At 36.0% G+C, this 13,834-nt stretch overlaps 1 protein-coding gene and 1 long non-coding RNA gene across 3 annotated transcripts in view; one reads left to right on the top strand and one right to left on the bottom strand.

Moving 5' to 3' along the window:
- Positions 1 to 13,834, top strand: part of LOC141376109 (uncharacterized) — a 607,180-nt gene that overhangs the window by 346,397 nt on the left and 246,949 nt on the right. The gene's annotated exons all lie outside the window — the stretch shown is intronic.
- Positions 6,326 to 12,097, bottom strand: tent5c (terminal nucleotidyltransferase 5C). 2 transcript variants are annotated; one of them, NM_200507.3, is made up of 2 exons: positions 11,761 to 11,884; positions 6,326 to 10,587 (listed from the first exon to the last, which is right to left on the bottom strand). In NM_200507.3, exon 2 carries the CDS (start codon positions 10,573 to 10,575, stop codon positions 9,400 to 9,402), a length of 1,176 nt encoding a protein of 391 aa, NP_956801.3. In that variant the 5' UTR covers positions 10,576 to 10,587; positions 11,761 to 11,884; the 3' UTR covers positions 6,326 to 9,399. The 2 variants fall into 2 exon arrangements, with proteins under 2 accessions (NP_956801.3, XP_073767725.1); XM_073911624.1 differs by lacking the exon at positions 11,761 to 11,884 and adding an exon at positions 12,060 to 12,097 and having other exon boundaries at positions 6,374 to 10,587.

The raw sequence follows: 13,834 nt of genomic DNA, 5'->3' as shown, positions 1-13,834 counted from the left end.
AACCGGTTTAGAAAAGTCAAGGATTAGTAAATGATGGCAGATTTTTCATTTGGTAAACCTTAAATGTTCATTTGGTAAAAAACTACATTTCAGTATCTAGTTCACTTACATATTTTTAGTTGGTGTGTAATGTAGCTGTGTGAACTGAAACAACATTACCAAATGTAAAAAGCTCAAAGTTCAATGCAAAGGGAGACCTTGGTTTTTACAGAGTTTGCGTAGCAAAGCCTACAATGCGCGAATATTGAGGACTACTCAAAAAAATACTTCGGGCCTTGTGAGATCACAAACGTACTTTTGCCGCGCACACAGACTGCGGAGCTAAGGGCCGTGCCCAGGGCAATGTAACGTTATAGCAGAGATGGAGCTACAATGCGTCCAAACGCTGCTATTTCCACAGAGCTTTGACTGTTTCTGTATTTGGGCTTCCAAAAGACACAACACAAAGACAGGCTTACAGTTCAATATTAATTATGTTCCAGAGAATTATAAAATACATAGCAAGCATGATTTGACAAAACAGCTTCCAGAATTTCTCCAAGTTCAGTGCTGGATTCGGTTAAATCTCCTCAAAGCAGAAGCTGTGAACTACAACCTGTAAGTGTTTTTATTTGTTAAAATGATCATGTATAGTGTAGCGTTAACGGTATGCTGTAGCAACGATGTACACAACGGGAAATGCTGTTTTGCACCGCAAACGATTTAGCTACAAATTTTTAGCAGTCAAACTGCTATAAACACCCAAACACACACACCTCAGCTTTTTTAAATGTCTAATAAGCTTGTTTAATCCCGCCCCTATTCGCAGTGCCGCACGGCAGAATATCGCATGCTCAATCTCTAATGTGACTGCAGCTTAAAAAGCCACAAGTTTCTGCTCTGAATATTACTTTAAATCATTTTGATTCATCCGAGTTCTCTATTAAACATATAAACTGCATTAAACATATTTAATATTTTACACAAAAAACATTGTCACCTTAGAATTATAAGGTTCTATCAGACATTTTTGTCAAAAGGGAGTTATTGACATATACTTAATAAATGACAACTTATTTACATTATGGGATGTTTTTTTATAAGTTGTTTTCATTTAAAGACTTTTTATTTAAAAAAAAATGTTACACACATACTGTTTGCTATGGAATGCAAAACCTTTAAAGCTCATTATCTGAATATCATTCAGAACGCAGGCGGAACATTATAATTTACAAGGTGACGACTTGCTGAAGTAAAATTAATGTAGCCATGTTGAATCACATAATCAATGAGCGAATGAGTGAATGTGCTGCCCATGGGATCAGACAAACCAAGATGGCATAGCCATTACTACGATAGAAGTACTCATTATTTTGAACACAAGGAAGAAAAGGAAAAGGAGATTGCCTCAATAAATAGTGACTTCCATACCGGTCAACTATGAGATGTAAAAATACGGGATACCGATTTAATTTAATCCTCTTAAACAGCTCTTGCAATTATATCACACTTTAGATGCTACTTTAGATATCGGCTCTTTGATGCTACTATCACTTTTTTTTTTAAATGTAAAGTACAAATCAAATACAAGAAAATACTTAAACAGGATGATATCAGGATAGAATGATAAAATACGGGAGAACCCCAGCAAAAACGCAAAGGTTGACAAGGGTTCACTTTAATAAGAGAAAAAGTACACTAGTAGCAAACATATTGCATAAAATTTTCATGAATCTGTATACGACATGTATATCTCTGGGGTCAAGAAGCTCTCAAAATATAACATTGTTAAATTTTAATTTTGTGTATTTTTAAAGGTAAACCATGGCAATGGCGTGCATTGTTAATTGCAGAGCTCATCTATTTAAAAAAAACAAACAAAAAAAACTGCAAATTCAAAAAGAGATCAACCCTCAGCCATGTAAGAAAAAGTAACTTAAAAGTAACAATGCATTATTTACCATAAAAAGTAACTAAGTAATGCTAACTAGTTACTTTTTCAGGAAGTAACTTTCAATACTTTCAAAAGTAACTTTCCGCAACACTGCTGCAACCACAGCTGCCAGATTATTACTGTACATGTTATGGGGTTTTTTCTAACTGTAGCTATGTTTCCATCCAAAAATGCGCATTAACTTCATGAATATCATGAATATCACAAAAAAAATGTGCGAATAAACCATCGTTTCCATTCAACAAGTCAAAGCAAACAAAATCGTCATTTCCTGATTAACTGACCCCAAATCTCAACAGTAAAAATGTAATTTGCTGTGGTAGAAGAAGCTCCGTCAAACTTTTCTTGATTTAATAAATGACTTGCGCCTTAGAAGACAATGCAAACATGCAATGAACAAGTATAGGCGTTTGAAGGCATGAGACATGGAGCACAGACGCGCTTGACAGTTCTGCAGGTAATTAATAATATAAGAACAATGATACTGAAACGGTTAATGCATTTTAGAATGACCAAAACAACATTTCAGTCTTATGATTTCAGTTTTACTGTGTGCTCAACCTGCTGGTTTGTCCATTCACACACATTTTAATCACCACATGTATCTCATTATTAAAGAAAACCACATGACATTTTTAATGCGGGTATAGAATTTGTTCTTAACCCCATAATGTACTCACCCTTAAGTCATCTCAGTGTATATGACTTTCTTCTTTCAGACAGACACAGTCAAAGTAGTTTTAAATGTAAATAGTGTTGTTGGGTACTTTTATGAAAGATTTAGGAGCCAGAAGTTAGTTATTTGAGTTAATAATTTAAATAAATTGAAATATATAAGAGACTCAGTGGTTAGCACTGCCACCCCACAGCAAGAAGGTCATCGGGTCGAGTACCGACTGGGACTGGCCTGGGTCAGTTGGCATTTCTGTGTGGGTTTCCTCTGGGTGCTCCGGTTTCACCCACAGTCCAAAGACATGTGATGTAGCTAAATTGAATAAGCTAAATTGGCTGAAGTGTATTCGTGTTTATAGGTGTTACTATATTGGTCATCTGCTCGTAAAACATATGCTGGATAATTTGGCAGTTCATTCTGCTGTAATGACCCCTGATGAATAAAGAGACCAAGCTGAAGGAAAATAAATTAATGAATAAAAAATACATGAACATGCTTTAAGACATTTATTAACCCCCTGGCAGCGTATAGTTTTGATTTGCAATGGATTTAAGAGCTTTTGAAAGCTATAAAAAAAAAAAAAAAGGGGCAATACCCACCATCATTATATAGCACGGAAGAGAAGGGATAAAATTGAAACTATTGATGGGTTAAAGTCTTATACACAGACAATTGAACATAGGCGAGTAAATTATGAGGTGTATTTGTAATTTTTGGGTGACCTATTTCTCTAAGAAATGCTTTGTCATTAACAGTGCTCGTAAATATCAAAATGACTAAGTTGTTCAATCAAATCAGCAGAACGAAGATTTTAGCCCAAACAGTTGGTTTAACTTCAATGTCAAGAGCAATGTCAAATTTAAGAGCAATGTCAAATTGATAACCAAATTTTTAATTTAATTTATATTTAATTTATAGCTATTTTTTGACAACACCTAAATGTAAACTACACTACAATGATCCTCATATGCAAAAATATGGTTTCATAACATTTTGTTTTGACAGAATTTTAGACATTAATCAGAGATCGTATGCAAACGTTAAAATTATTTGAAAATAGTTTTTTTTTTTTTTACTACAAAAAAAGTATAGCGATGAGTTTTTTGAAAGTAAGGTTTAAAACTAAATAAGCTGTTTGGTTTGCTAGGATTGGACAATATTTGGTTTCAACTAGTTTGAGTTTCAACCATTTGAAAATCTGGAATCTGAGTGTTTAAAAAAATATAGTAAGAAATAACCTTCAAATTCAAACAAAATCCAAAGTCATTTTTATACATTTACAATAGAAAATTTACAAAAAAAAAAAAAAAAAAAAAAAAAATATATATATATATATATATATATATATATATATATATATATATATATATATATATATATATATATATATATATATATATATATATATATATATATATCTTCATGGAAAACTATCTGTATTTAGTATATTGAGGATTTTGCACATTGAAAAAAATGGATAATTATTTACCTTCCCAAAAATATACTCAAAAAATAAACTGGTTTGTGGTCTAGGGTGTTACATATATTGGACAAACAAATGCATAGACTTTTAGTAGAATAGAAGTAACCATGTTTTATTTTTTTTCTACAAACACCACAGTTAAATTATGGTATATGTGGCAAGATTTTTAGTTTACTAGGTCTATAAAAACAGTAGCCTCAGTGTGACTAAAACCTAGTAAAATCCGATCATTTAAAGCAGAACTTTCTCTCAGCCGCATGCCTCTTATAAATGATTGGACTGGAGAGAATGGAGAGAGAGGATTCTCTAGATATTGTGCGGTACTGCTGTAAAGATTGTGCTGTGTGCTGTGCTTTCATTGTTTCCCTCTACATGTTTCTATCAGCACTGTTCCAGAAATCAGACATTGTTGGCCAGTCACTTTCTTTCATTATTGTTCCCCCAGTGGCCTCCAGCGACTGAGAGCAGTGGGACTTCTGTGTGAACATGCACTGACTGTCCTCAACCTCATACACCTGCATGTACCTTTCATTTACCAGTGTGGGATATGGGAGAGTTCCAGATGACGCCAAATGAATTGTAAAATTTCTCAATATTTTGTTAACAGGCACATTTAAAAGTGACCAAAGAAATGCTTCAAACAAAATTCCAGTATCCTTATTTTTTCCAAAAGACATAACAACCAAGACATTTGCCTAGCTGTCATGAAAGCCAAAGCAGAAAGTCTGGGGTCAACTATACTAAAATACAATTAACTGACTTCACTTAAGTCAGCTTAACATTCATTCAATTCCTTTGGCTTAATCCCTTATTTGCCCTTCTAGCCACAACCCACTAACAGAAAACATCCATACACTCTCATATTCACACAACACCACATACACAACAGCCAATTAAGTTATTTAAATTCTTGAGCACCTGCAGGAAACCCACGCAAACACAGGAACATGCAAACTCCACACAAAAATGCCAACTGGTCCAACCTTCTTGCTGTGAGGCAGTGTAAATCACTGAGCCAGCATGCCACCCATCAGTTTAACAGTTCCAAGTTAAAGCTAGTTTAATAAATAAATTCCAAGTTAAAGTGTTCTTTAGCTTGCAGAACTATTTATGTTTATTTATAATAAAAATAAAAATGTTTTATATATGTATTAGTTGATGTAAATCATCCATCTCAATATACAAGTTAACACAATTTTAAAATAATAACATTTTATGTGTTTTGGCCATTCATTTACATGACTTGTATTTTGGGGCCTGAAAAGGTAAACAGAAACGGGTTTGAAAACAGGTCTCAAAGGGCACATTTTTAAAAATGGTCATTTTCAGCTTTCTCTAAAAATTCAATAAGCAGACATGTTGAGTTTATTTAACATCAGTTACTGGTCAGGCATGCATATGGCACTTTAAAAGGCGTTTCAGATCATTAAGAACAAGATTTGATTCATTAACAAGGTTGTCTGTTACTTTATCACCATCATCATGTAAGTGCATCTCTATTCAACTATAGGATGTACTAAAAAACTGGAGTGCTTCCAGATGAAAAATACAGCTTAAAAAAAAAAAAAAAAAAAAAAAAAGTGACATCTTAAATTGCATATTAATTCTGGGGATATATATATATATATATATATATATATATATATATATATATATATATATATATATATATATATATATATATATATATATATATATATTTTTTTTTTTTTTTTTAATATATATATATATATATATCCCCAGAATTAATATGCAATTTAAGATGTCACTTTTTTTTTTTTTTTTAAATTGTCAAGAATAAAAAGTTCAGAGAAAAAAAAAAAAATCCAGACATGTAGAAGAGCATATGAGTAGCACATTTAAATTATTTTTTTACATGATTAATTCATATTAAAATTACAAATCTAACACACAAGCAAAAAGGTGAGCAAAGGTTTAGCCCAGTGTGACTGATATAGATGAGGACTATCTATATCAGGCCCAGTGAGCAGAGACTGCTGATTCATACTTGTGCTTTTAAGGGCAGTGGAGCAGCGCAGCAGAGATGAACACCACAGGGGCCAGAGAACCCTTGAGAATAAACACCTCGCTGAACACTGATCATTTCAACACTTCAAACCATCAGTCTCCACCATTACCAGAAAACACTGCAATAAAGCATCAGTCTGTCTCAAAGATCAAAGCTACAGAACAGCAGTTTTAGTATAGTGAAAGAAGACGCTTCAGAAGAAAAATGTATAGAAAATAACTTATTTTATTTCAAAGAAAACAGCATGGAAAAGAATGGGCTTTCAATACTTTATTTTTCCCCTTGATACACATTTTCCTTATTTCTCAATTCCATCCAAAGGAAAATTATAGTGAGGTAAAAGTGCTGAGAAACAAAATGGTATAAATGAATCGACATCATAGATCACCACGCCGGCAGTAAGCCGACATAAGGATTTCAAAACAATAGTGCGACTTATTCCATTTGTCTTTTTTTTTTAAACTCACAATCATTAGCATCCTCACAGACAAACAAGACAATAATCACAAAAAATAAACAATCTGCTGAAATCCACAACTCTTCTTGCAACGTTGCTAAAGGGCTTCAAAAAGGCCTCAATCATCATTAAGACTTGCACTTTAGACAAGCATGTTCAAATCCAATAAACATTCCACACACACGCACACACAGAGAAAGGGAACTAGGTTACAAAAGCTCCAACACATTTGTGTTCTCAAAGGCTAACACACAGGAATCTGGAATTACAGCTGACATTGGGGACATAAAAATTAATAAAAAAGGGGGACAAAAGAAAATAGAGAACACTCAAAGCATGCTTTCCTATTTTCAAACACTCCCTTTCCAAGAAACATACTTCACACGGACTTCAAACAGGAAATCAGCCAAGCCTCATCACACCAGGCCTTATCTATAGTAAGCGCATCTGGACAAGATTAATAATAAAAATAGTCAGGTTTATTTGTTCAATTAGAAAATACTATCAAATCAAAAAAAGAAAGGGGCAAACTAAAATAAAAAATATTTAATGCATTTTACACTTCATGAAGTTTGTAAAACAAATGCTGCGACACTGTAGCCCTTCATGTCCCTGAGACACACACATCTTTACAGTTTTTGTGCTCACGGGGCTTTGGAGTATCACAAGGCCTGTAAAGTGCATTCATTGTTATGGGCATCTCAACAATTTAGCCTTTTGAAAAAAATACAGTGCACAGGAATTGCTTTGATTAGGAGGGTGACGTAGAGAGGACGTGAAAAATGACAACAGCTGGAATGACTGGAAAACTACACAAGGGGGAGGAAAAATAAATAAATAAATTTTTCAGATCCAATTAGTCACCCTTGTTAAATGGACTGTAGAAAGCTAATGGTGCCAAGTGTTCTGAAATCAGACCGGATTGAGCAAGTCTTTGTATCGTTTCATGAATTTGAAGCAAAGCTCAAATAGATGACCACAAAAAAAAAAGGCACATGAGCTCAAACATTGGTCCAGCAAGACAAGTATGGGAAGCCAAGAGGAAGAGGGAAAAAATAAAAAAACTAACCTAAACTGACATAGGAGTAAAAATCCATTCCGGCTTAGTGCGCTTTAGGGTGTGAACCAGTAAGAGGGAGGCTGTGTGACCCTAGAAGTCTGTGAGGGCAGATAACAGAAGGAACGTGGCTCTCATGGTTATCTGGTGCATATAGGCTTGTAGAAGCTGAAGCAGCAGGAGCTGTAGCGCGTGAGCAGAGGAAACCTGAGGGGCAGGGGGGCAGCTGTCGGCCATTACGTAAGAGTAATAGACTTCTCTGAATGGGCCGATGTTGAAAGAGGAACTACCGTGCATTAAGGGGAAAGGGTGGGTGGGGGTGTATCAGAAAAGACAGACAAGAATAGGCATTCACATAAATTAATACTGTCTTATGCACAAAATAACCCAGCTAACAAATGCGCTGTTCCTCGAAGCCTTCACATCAAATTCACAGACAAAAGGACCAAGACAGGAGACACTAAAACCCAATCAAGAAGAACAGCAAATCCAGCAACATCGATTAGATCCAAAACTGGAATGGAATCCACTCAGGCATGCTTTTACGTACATTTGAATGAGCACGGGTATGTCTGTAACTCCAACCAGACCTCAATTACCAGAAAAGGCTGCGTGACATACCATCGTTCACTTCTCATGTACAGTGACGCTAGTCAGGAGCACAGGACAGACAGTCGGCTCACTAGAAATTCCACCCCACATGCTGTCCATTCAAGGCACATCCCAAGAGCTACAGGAAGGGATAATTTTAGAGCGTTGTGACACCATTTGGCTTGGCTATGCTGTTAGCTGGAGGTCTCGTTACATACGGCAGTGCTAAGTCTGCTAATGGCCGCAAAAAGCTCAGGAGGACAGATCGTCCAACAGGTGATCCTTGTATGGACAAGCATGATCTCTTCCAACATGAACACTATGTTAATGAGGAGAGGAAAGTTTACCAGTAGACCCACGCAATCTGGATCATTAAATGGACTTGTTACTGCTCCCTCTGCATTATGGGGGGAAAAAAGGAACAATCTTTTTCGTACACGCTGCAGCCGATTTTGATTTCAGTCTCTTCACTAATGTAACTTCCAAGACTGAACATCCTGACAAATTGCACAATTTCTCCAAAACGCATCCACACAGCAAACTGAAGCACATAGTTTTGAATACTTCAACATGATTCAGCTCACATTTCTATTAATGGAAACGAAAACTTTAGCTGCCCACCAGTGTACCAAAAAAACAAATAAAAGCTCCTGATAACTCGAGTCCTAGAATACCAATTTCACCTGTGCTCACATTTTTCATCTTTTTCTTTCTAATTTTTTTTTTGTATTTTTTTTCTCCAAATTTCTAAGAACATTATTATATTTTTTTGGCATTTATATTTTGTAACACACAGGAAATATATAAATTTGTCCCAATACGCTTTACTTTTGGGGTTAGAATCTAATAAGGCACTATGGGAATTGTTTCTCTTCAATATGGAAAATAAATCTCTCAGATAAGGGACAGATGAGAGCAACAAACAAATCTGAAACTTCTTATTAAAGTAAAAAAAGGGAAAAAAATTAATTCAAATCCCTAAAATATATCACTTTGAATTAGAAATGTCTTGGCACCTCTGCAGAGAAGGAATTAAAAAGAAAAGAAAAAAAGAAAAAAAAACTTTGATATTTTAAACATCCTTTATGTCTACAGAGGGAAACTTCCCTTATGGCCAATTATCTGGCGTTCTGACCAACTGATGGATTTAGTCTTCAAATAAGCATCCTTTGTGTCTTAGTTACACGGCAACCAAGTTGGAATGGACTGGTTACAAGAGGCCACATAGTAGTTGTTGAAGTTCAGGTCTTTGACATACGGAGCCGGCTGGTAGTAGCAGGTGACGCTGGACACATCAGGTATAGCGTTCTGCTCAGCGAGCACCCTGAACGCAGTCAGTGAGATGAGGTTCAGCGTCTGCCGTCTCTCGTGTCCCATGAGACACACAGTGCTCTCGTTCACCACCCGCCGCAGGATCATGAGGTAGTTGTACTTGTTCCTCTCCTCACCAATAAAGTGGCTTTGAAGATAAGCCTCCAGTTTGCGCTGTTGTTCAACAATGTCGGGAAAGTCAATGAAGAAACGGGAGCACATGTAGCGTTCCAGAGCCTTAAATTCATCTGGATCTGTAGGCTTGAATTCTCTCACCAGGAGGTTGCAGTATTTGAGTAAACCACCACCACGGATTTCCTCTGGGCGTTTGGTGGCAATGGTCTTATTCGTGAGGTGGCCCAGAGCCTCAACAAAGTCACCATACATGCTCTCCCCTACCACCGTAGGGTGGAAATGCTGAGACATGGGATTTTCTGACAAGTCATAGTAGGACAGAACAGAGTCCAAAATAATCTGGAAGGAGTCCACACTGAACTCAAACTGTCTCCGGATTGAGTCCACAAACTTTAGTTCTACATTGCGGCCATTGTTGTTGGACAGTGAGATGAGGGACCAGCGGTCCTGATCAGTGTAAACTTTGACCAGCTTCTGGACATAGGCCTCTTTCAGTGTCATCGGGGTGATCTTCTCCTTATTCACCCCCTCTGGTAGAAAGTCCAACAAAGTGCTCAGAACCACATCTTTGATGAGCTGGAACTCCTCTTCCCGAGGAAGGTCTACCCTGAAGATGACGTCCAGGTCTTTGTAGCTCCAACCAATGTCCTGAACCAGCACGTGGCTGGCTGTAGAGCCGTTCAGACGCACATCTTTGACCATAATGCCTCTCAGCTCCAGCCGATTTCTCACTATCTGTACAATATCCTTCAGCCGGACCTCGAGGGTGGGAAAGTTGCCACGTCCATGAACCGGCACGGCCTCTGTCAGCACATCGTTCAAGCGGCTCACTTGCTCCCAGGTAAGCACACTTTGTGACTCACTTTCATTGCTGGATGAGGTTGAGGCTGAGGCCATGTTTGCCATCTATGCAGTTTCCTGAGATAAAATACAAGGGCAAAAATTTCACTGAGTCCATTTTTTTTTTAAATAAAAGGGGAAAAAAAACTAAATCTTTGAAAAGATTTGCATTTTAATATTTAACTTGAATAACGAGCCTGAAATTAAAATTAAACACATGGTACATAAGGAACACATATAGACACACTGTCCAACAGGTTCCCTGCTCTCGTATAACAGAAAAGCTAACACTGATTCTCAGGCTTTCCAGAAGGCCAAACAAACTCCAAACATCAACTGAAGCATTTACGGGGTAACACTCAGCTGCTGCTCAATTAGTTTATCAAGTAAAACAAGCCCAAAATAGAAAAGCACAGAGATAAAAGAAATGCACAAAAGAAAAATGTAAATTCACATTAAATTAAGTTTTATAACTAAACAACAACAACAAAAAGTGTAAAAACATTCACAACAATTTTTAAAAAATGAGGCTGTCAACTATACAAATCAAATAATATTAAAGGAAAAGTTTGATACTAAACGGTCCGCTTTTAGTTCCCATTGAGAAATTCTCTATCATTTCAGGAATGTGTTAGAAAGTTAATTTATTCGCAATTGTTTTACATAATCATACAAAAAAGTATCATTTTGGACGCGTTCCAAATTTGGATAAAAACAACAAGACTTTAAGACACAAGACACCTCAGCATACATACTTGCAACACAAGTACATTCATTGGAAGTAATTAAAAACAGTCGCTCTATATTTTAAATACAATAAATCGATCTAATTTTAGTCGAACAAACGATTGAGGTAAAGTTATTTAACATTCGCTCGTTCGTTCGCTGACAGCTCCCTATATTGTTTATTTGCTGCTAATATGATTTTTAAAATGTATGATTAGCAGTACTTTTCTGAAATTGCATTATTAAGGAGAAAGTCCGAATGTGTGAATATTAAATTAACTTAACCTCAATGAACAACCGAACCATCGCAGCATGGCGAAGAAGAGAAAGAGCAGCGTTTGAAAAAGTGCACGTGAGGGGTCGAAAGAGTCTCAGTCAGCGTTCGGGACAAACACACCAAAAATTCTAACGTTAATGGATTTAATCGGAAAAACAAACTTTAAAGTTAACCTCGCGACTGCATCCAAACCACATAGACTCAACTCGCTTAAATCGAGAAAAACTCTTGAAATAAATGCAACCTACTGTTCTCGGGAAATCCACCTGAAGTGCTCAGCAACGTGGTTGGCACAAAGTAGTGGATGTCAAATAAGTTTTAGCAGCAGCACCTCCATCCATCTGTTCAGTCATCAAACGCCAGAGCTTCACTTCTGAAGACACACACGCGCTCTCTCTTATAACTGCCTACAAAATAACCTGACCATCCGCAACTCCACCGCGCACTATTTCCCCCCAAGCCTTGTCATATACACGTGGATCACACACAGCATTTTTGTTTTATTTGAATCATTAAATCTTAACTAATCTCTCTGCATTGCACTTACCTGAACTCCAACGTCAAGCGCCGTGATAGAAGACATTTATGAACTAAAGCTCCATGAGAAATTTAAAAACATACTATACTATTTGCTGGTATCAATGCGCCAGGAGAAGCTTGTGATTGGCTGAATAGGCTTTTATGTTGCCAGGCGACCACAGGCACATGTCGACCATCTGACGTCCAGATAGGTAATGATATCAGACAGAAATATCTTGGCTTGTCTTCTCAGCTTACAAAAACTTTTTGATTTTAAGACAATAAATTTATTGTTTTGGATTTGGGAGTCAGATTGTAAGGAAATGGACAATAGGTTAAAATGTACTCTTTGTGGCTTATTCCATCTTCACAAACGCAGTTATTCAGTGTTTGCCTAATTTTAGAACATTTTGTCTTGACTTGAAACTTTATTATGAATCTGTCTGCCCATCGCAAAATAAGAAAGCTGCTAAAACAACTGAGAAAAAAAAATAAATAAATTATATATATATATATATATATATATATATTTTTTTTTTTCCCTTAGCCCTTGTATCATTTGTTACTAGATATACAATGAATATGTTTAAATTGTTTTCAGGTCACTCAATATAAGCACAAATTAATGTTTTATGTATTCCCTGTTACTTATGTAACATTTTTTTCGTTTTTAAAAAAAAGTGACATCACACGTGACCTGAAAAAAGGTAATGAAATCAGTTATACAAATTTAATTACGTTAATTAAATGTTTTTATTATTATTATTAAATCTCTTTGTTTATTTTTACCCCTGGCAACTATATGCACTTTGATTGTATACTGTTATTAGACTTCCTTTATATATAGTTATGTTTCTGAAGACATACTTTATACGTAACTAGAATGTACAGGACATTCTACCAGAAACGTGCATTATCTGTCTCTAAAATAAAAACAAAAGTAGAGTTAAACAAATGTATTTCATCCCATACATTTCTAAAATGGGCTGATGGTTAATTTCTGTGAGTTGTTCTGTATAGGAATGTCATTCACTTGGTTCTCAGAATTTTTTTCTTTATTAAAAATACTTTGGCAATGCGGTGGCGCAGTAGATAGTGCTGTCGCCTCACAGCAAGAATGTCACTGGTTCGAGCCCCAGAGTTTGCATGTTCTCTTCATATTGGTGTGGGTTTCCTCTGGGTGCTCCCGTTTCCCACACAGTCCAAAGACATGCAGTATAGGTAAATTGGGTAAGCTAAATTGTCCGTAGTGTATGAGTGTGTATGGATGTTTCCCGGAGATGGGTTGCAGCTGAAAGGGCATCCACTGGGTAAAAAATATGCTGGAAAAGTTGGCGGTTAATTCCGCTGTGGTGACCCAAGATTAATAAATGGACTAAGCAGAAAAGGAGATGAGTGAATGAATAAAAATACTTTACAAATGTACAAACCCTGTCATTGTTCATGTCCTCAGCCCAATTGAACATACAGAACAGCTTAAATAGTTCTGTTATGCTAAAAGAAACTTTAGAAATAGCCAGTTTAAGTTGTTCTCATTCACATCAATTGATTTAAAATATGAAATTATAAAGAAATTCTATAAATAAATACTAACATATATAATTCAAATAAAATTACAATCGTCCCCATTTTACTGTCAGTCCTGTCACATTTGCATTAAATTTAACATAAAATGTGTGTAATACACCTTAAAGGCTATTACTCGGTGATAAGTGACATTAACTGAATAGCTGACAGTGACCTAGGATGCTTTCTATCATTGAATTGTATGATTTTATGCTTGTTTTGTGACAAGGACGACAA

The sequence above is a fragment of the Danio rerio genome, chromosome 9 (genome assembly GCF_049306965.1).
Source record: "Danio rerio strain Tuebingen ecotype United States chromosome 9, GRCz12tu, whole genome shotgun sequence".
In the NCBI taxonomy this organism is placed as follows: Eukaryota; Metazoa; Chordata; class Actinopteri; order Cypriniformes; family Danionidae; genus Danio; species Danio rerio.
Note: the sequence above shows the minus strand (reverse complement) of the source record. Positions and strands in the feature narration are given on the sequence as shown.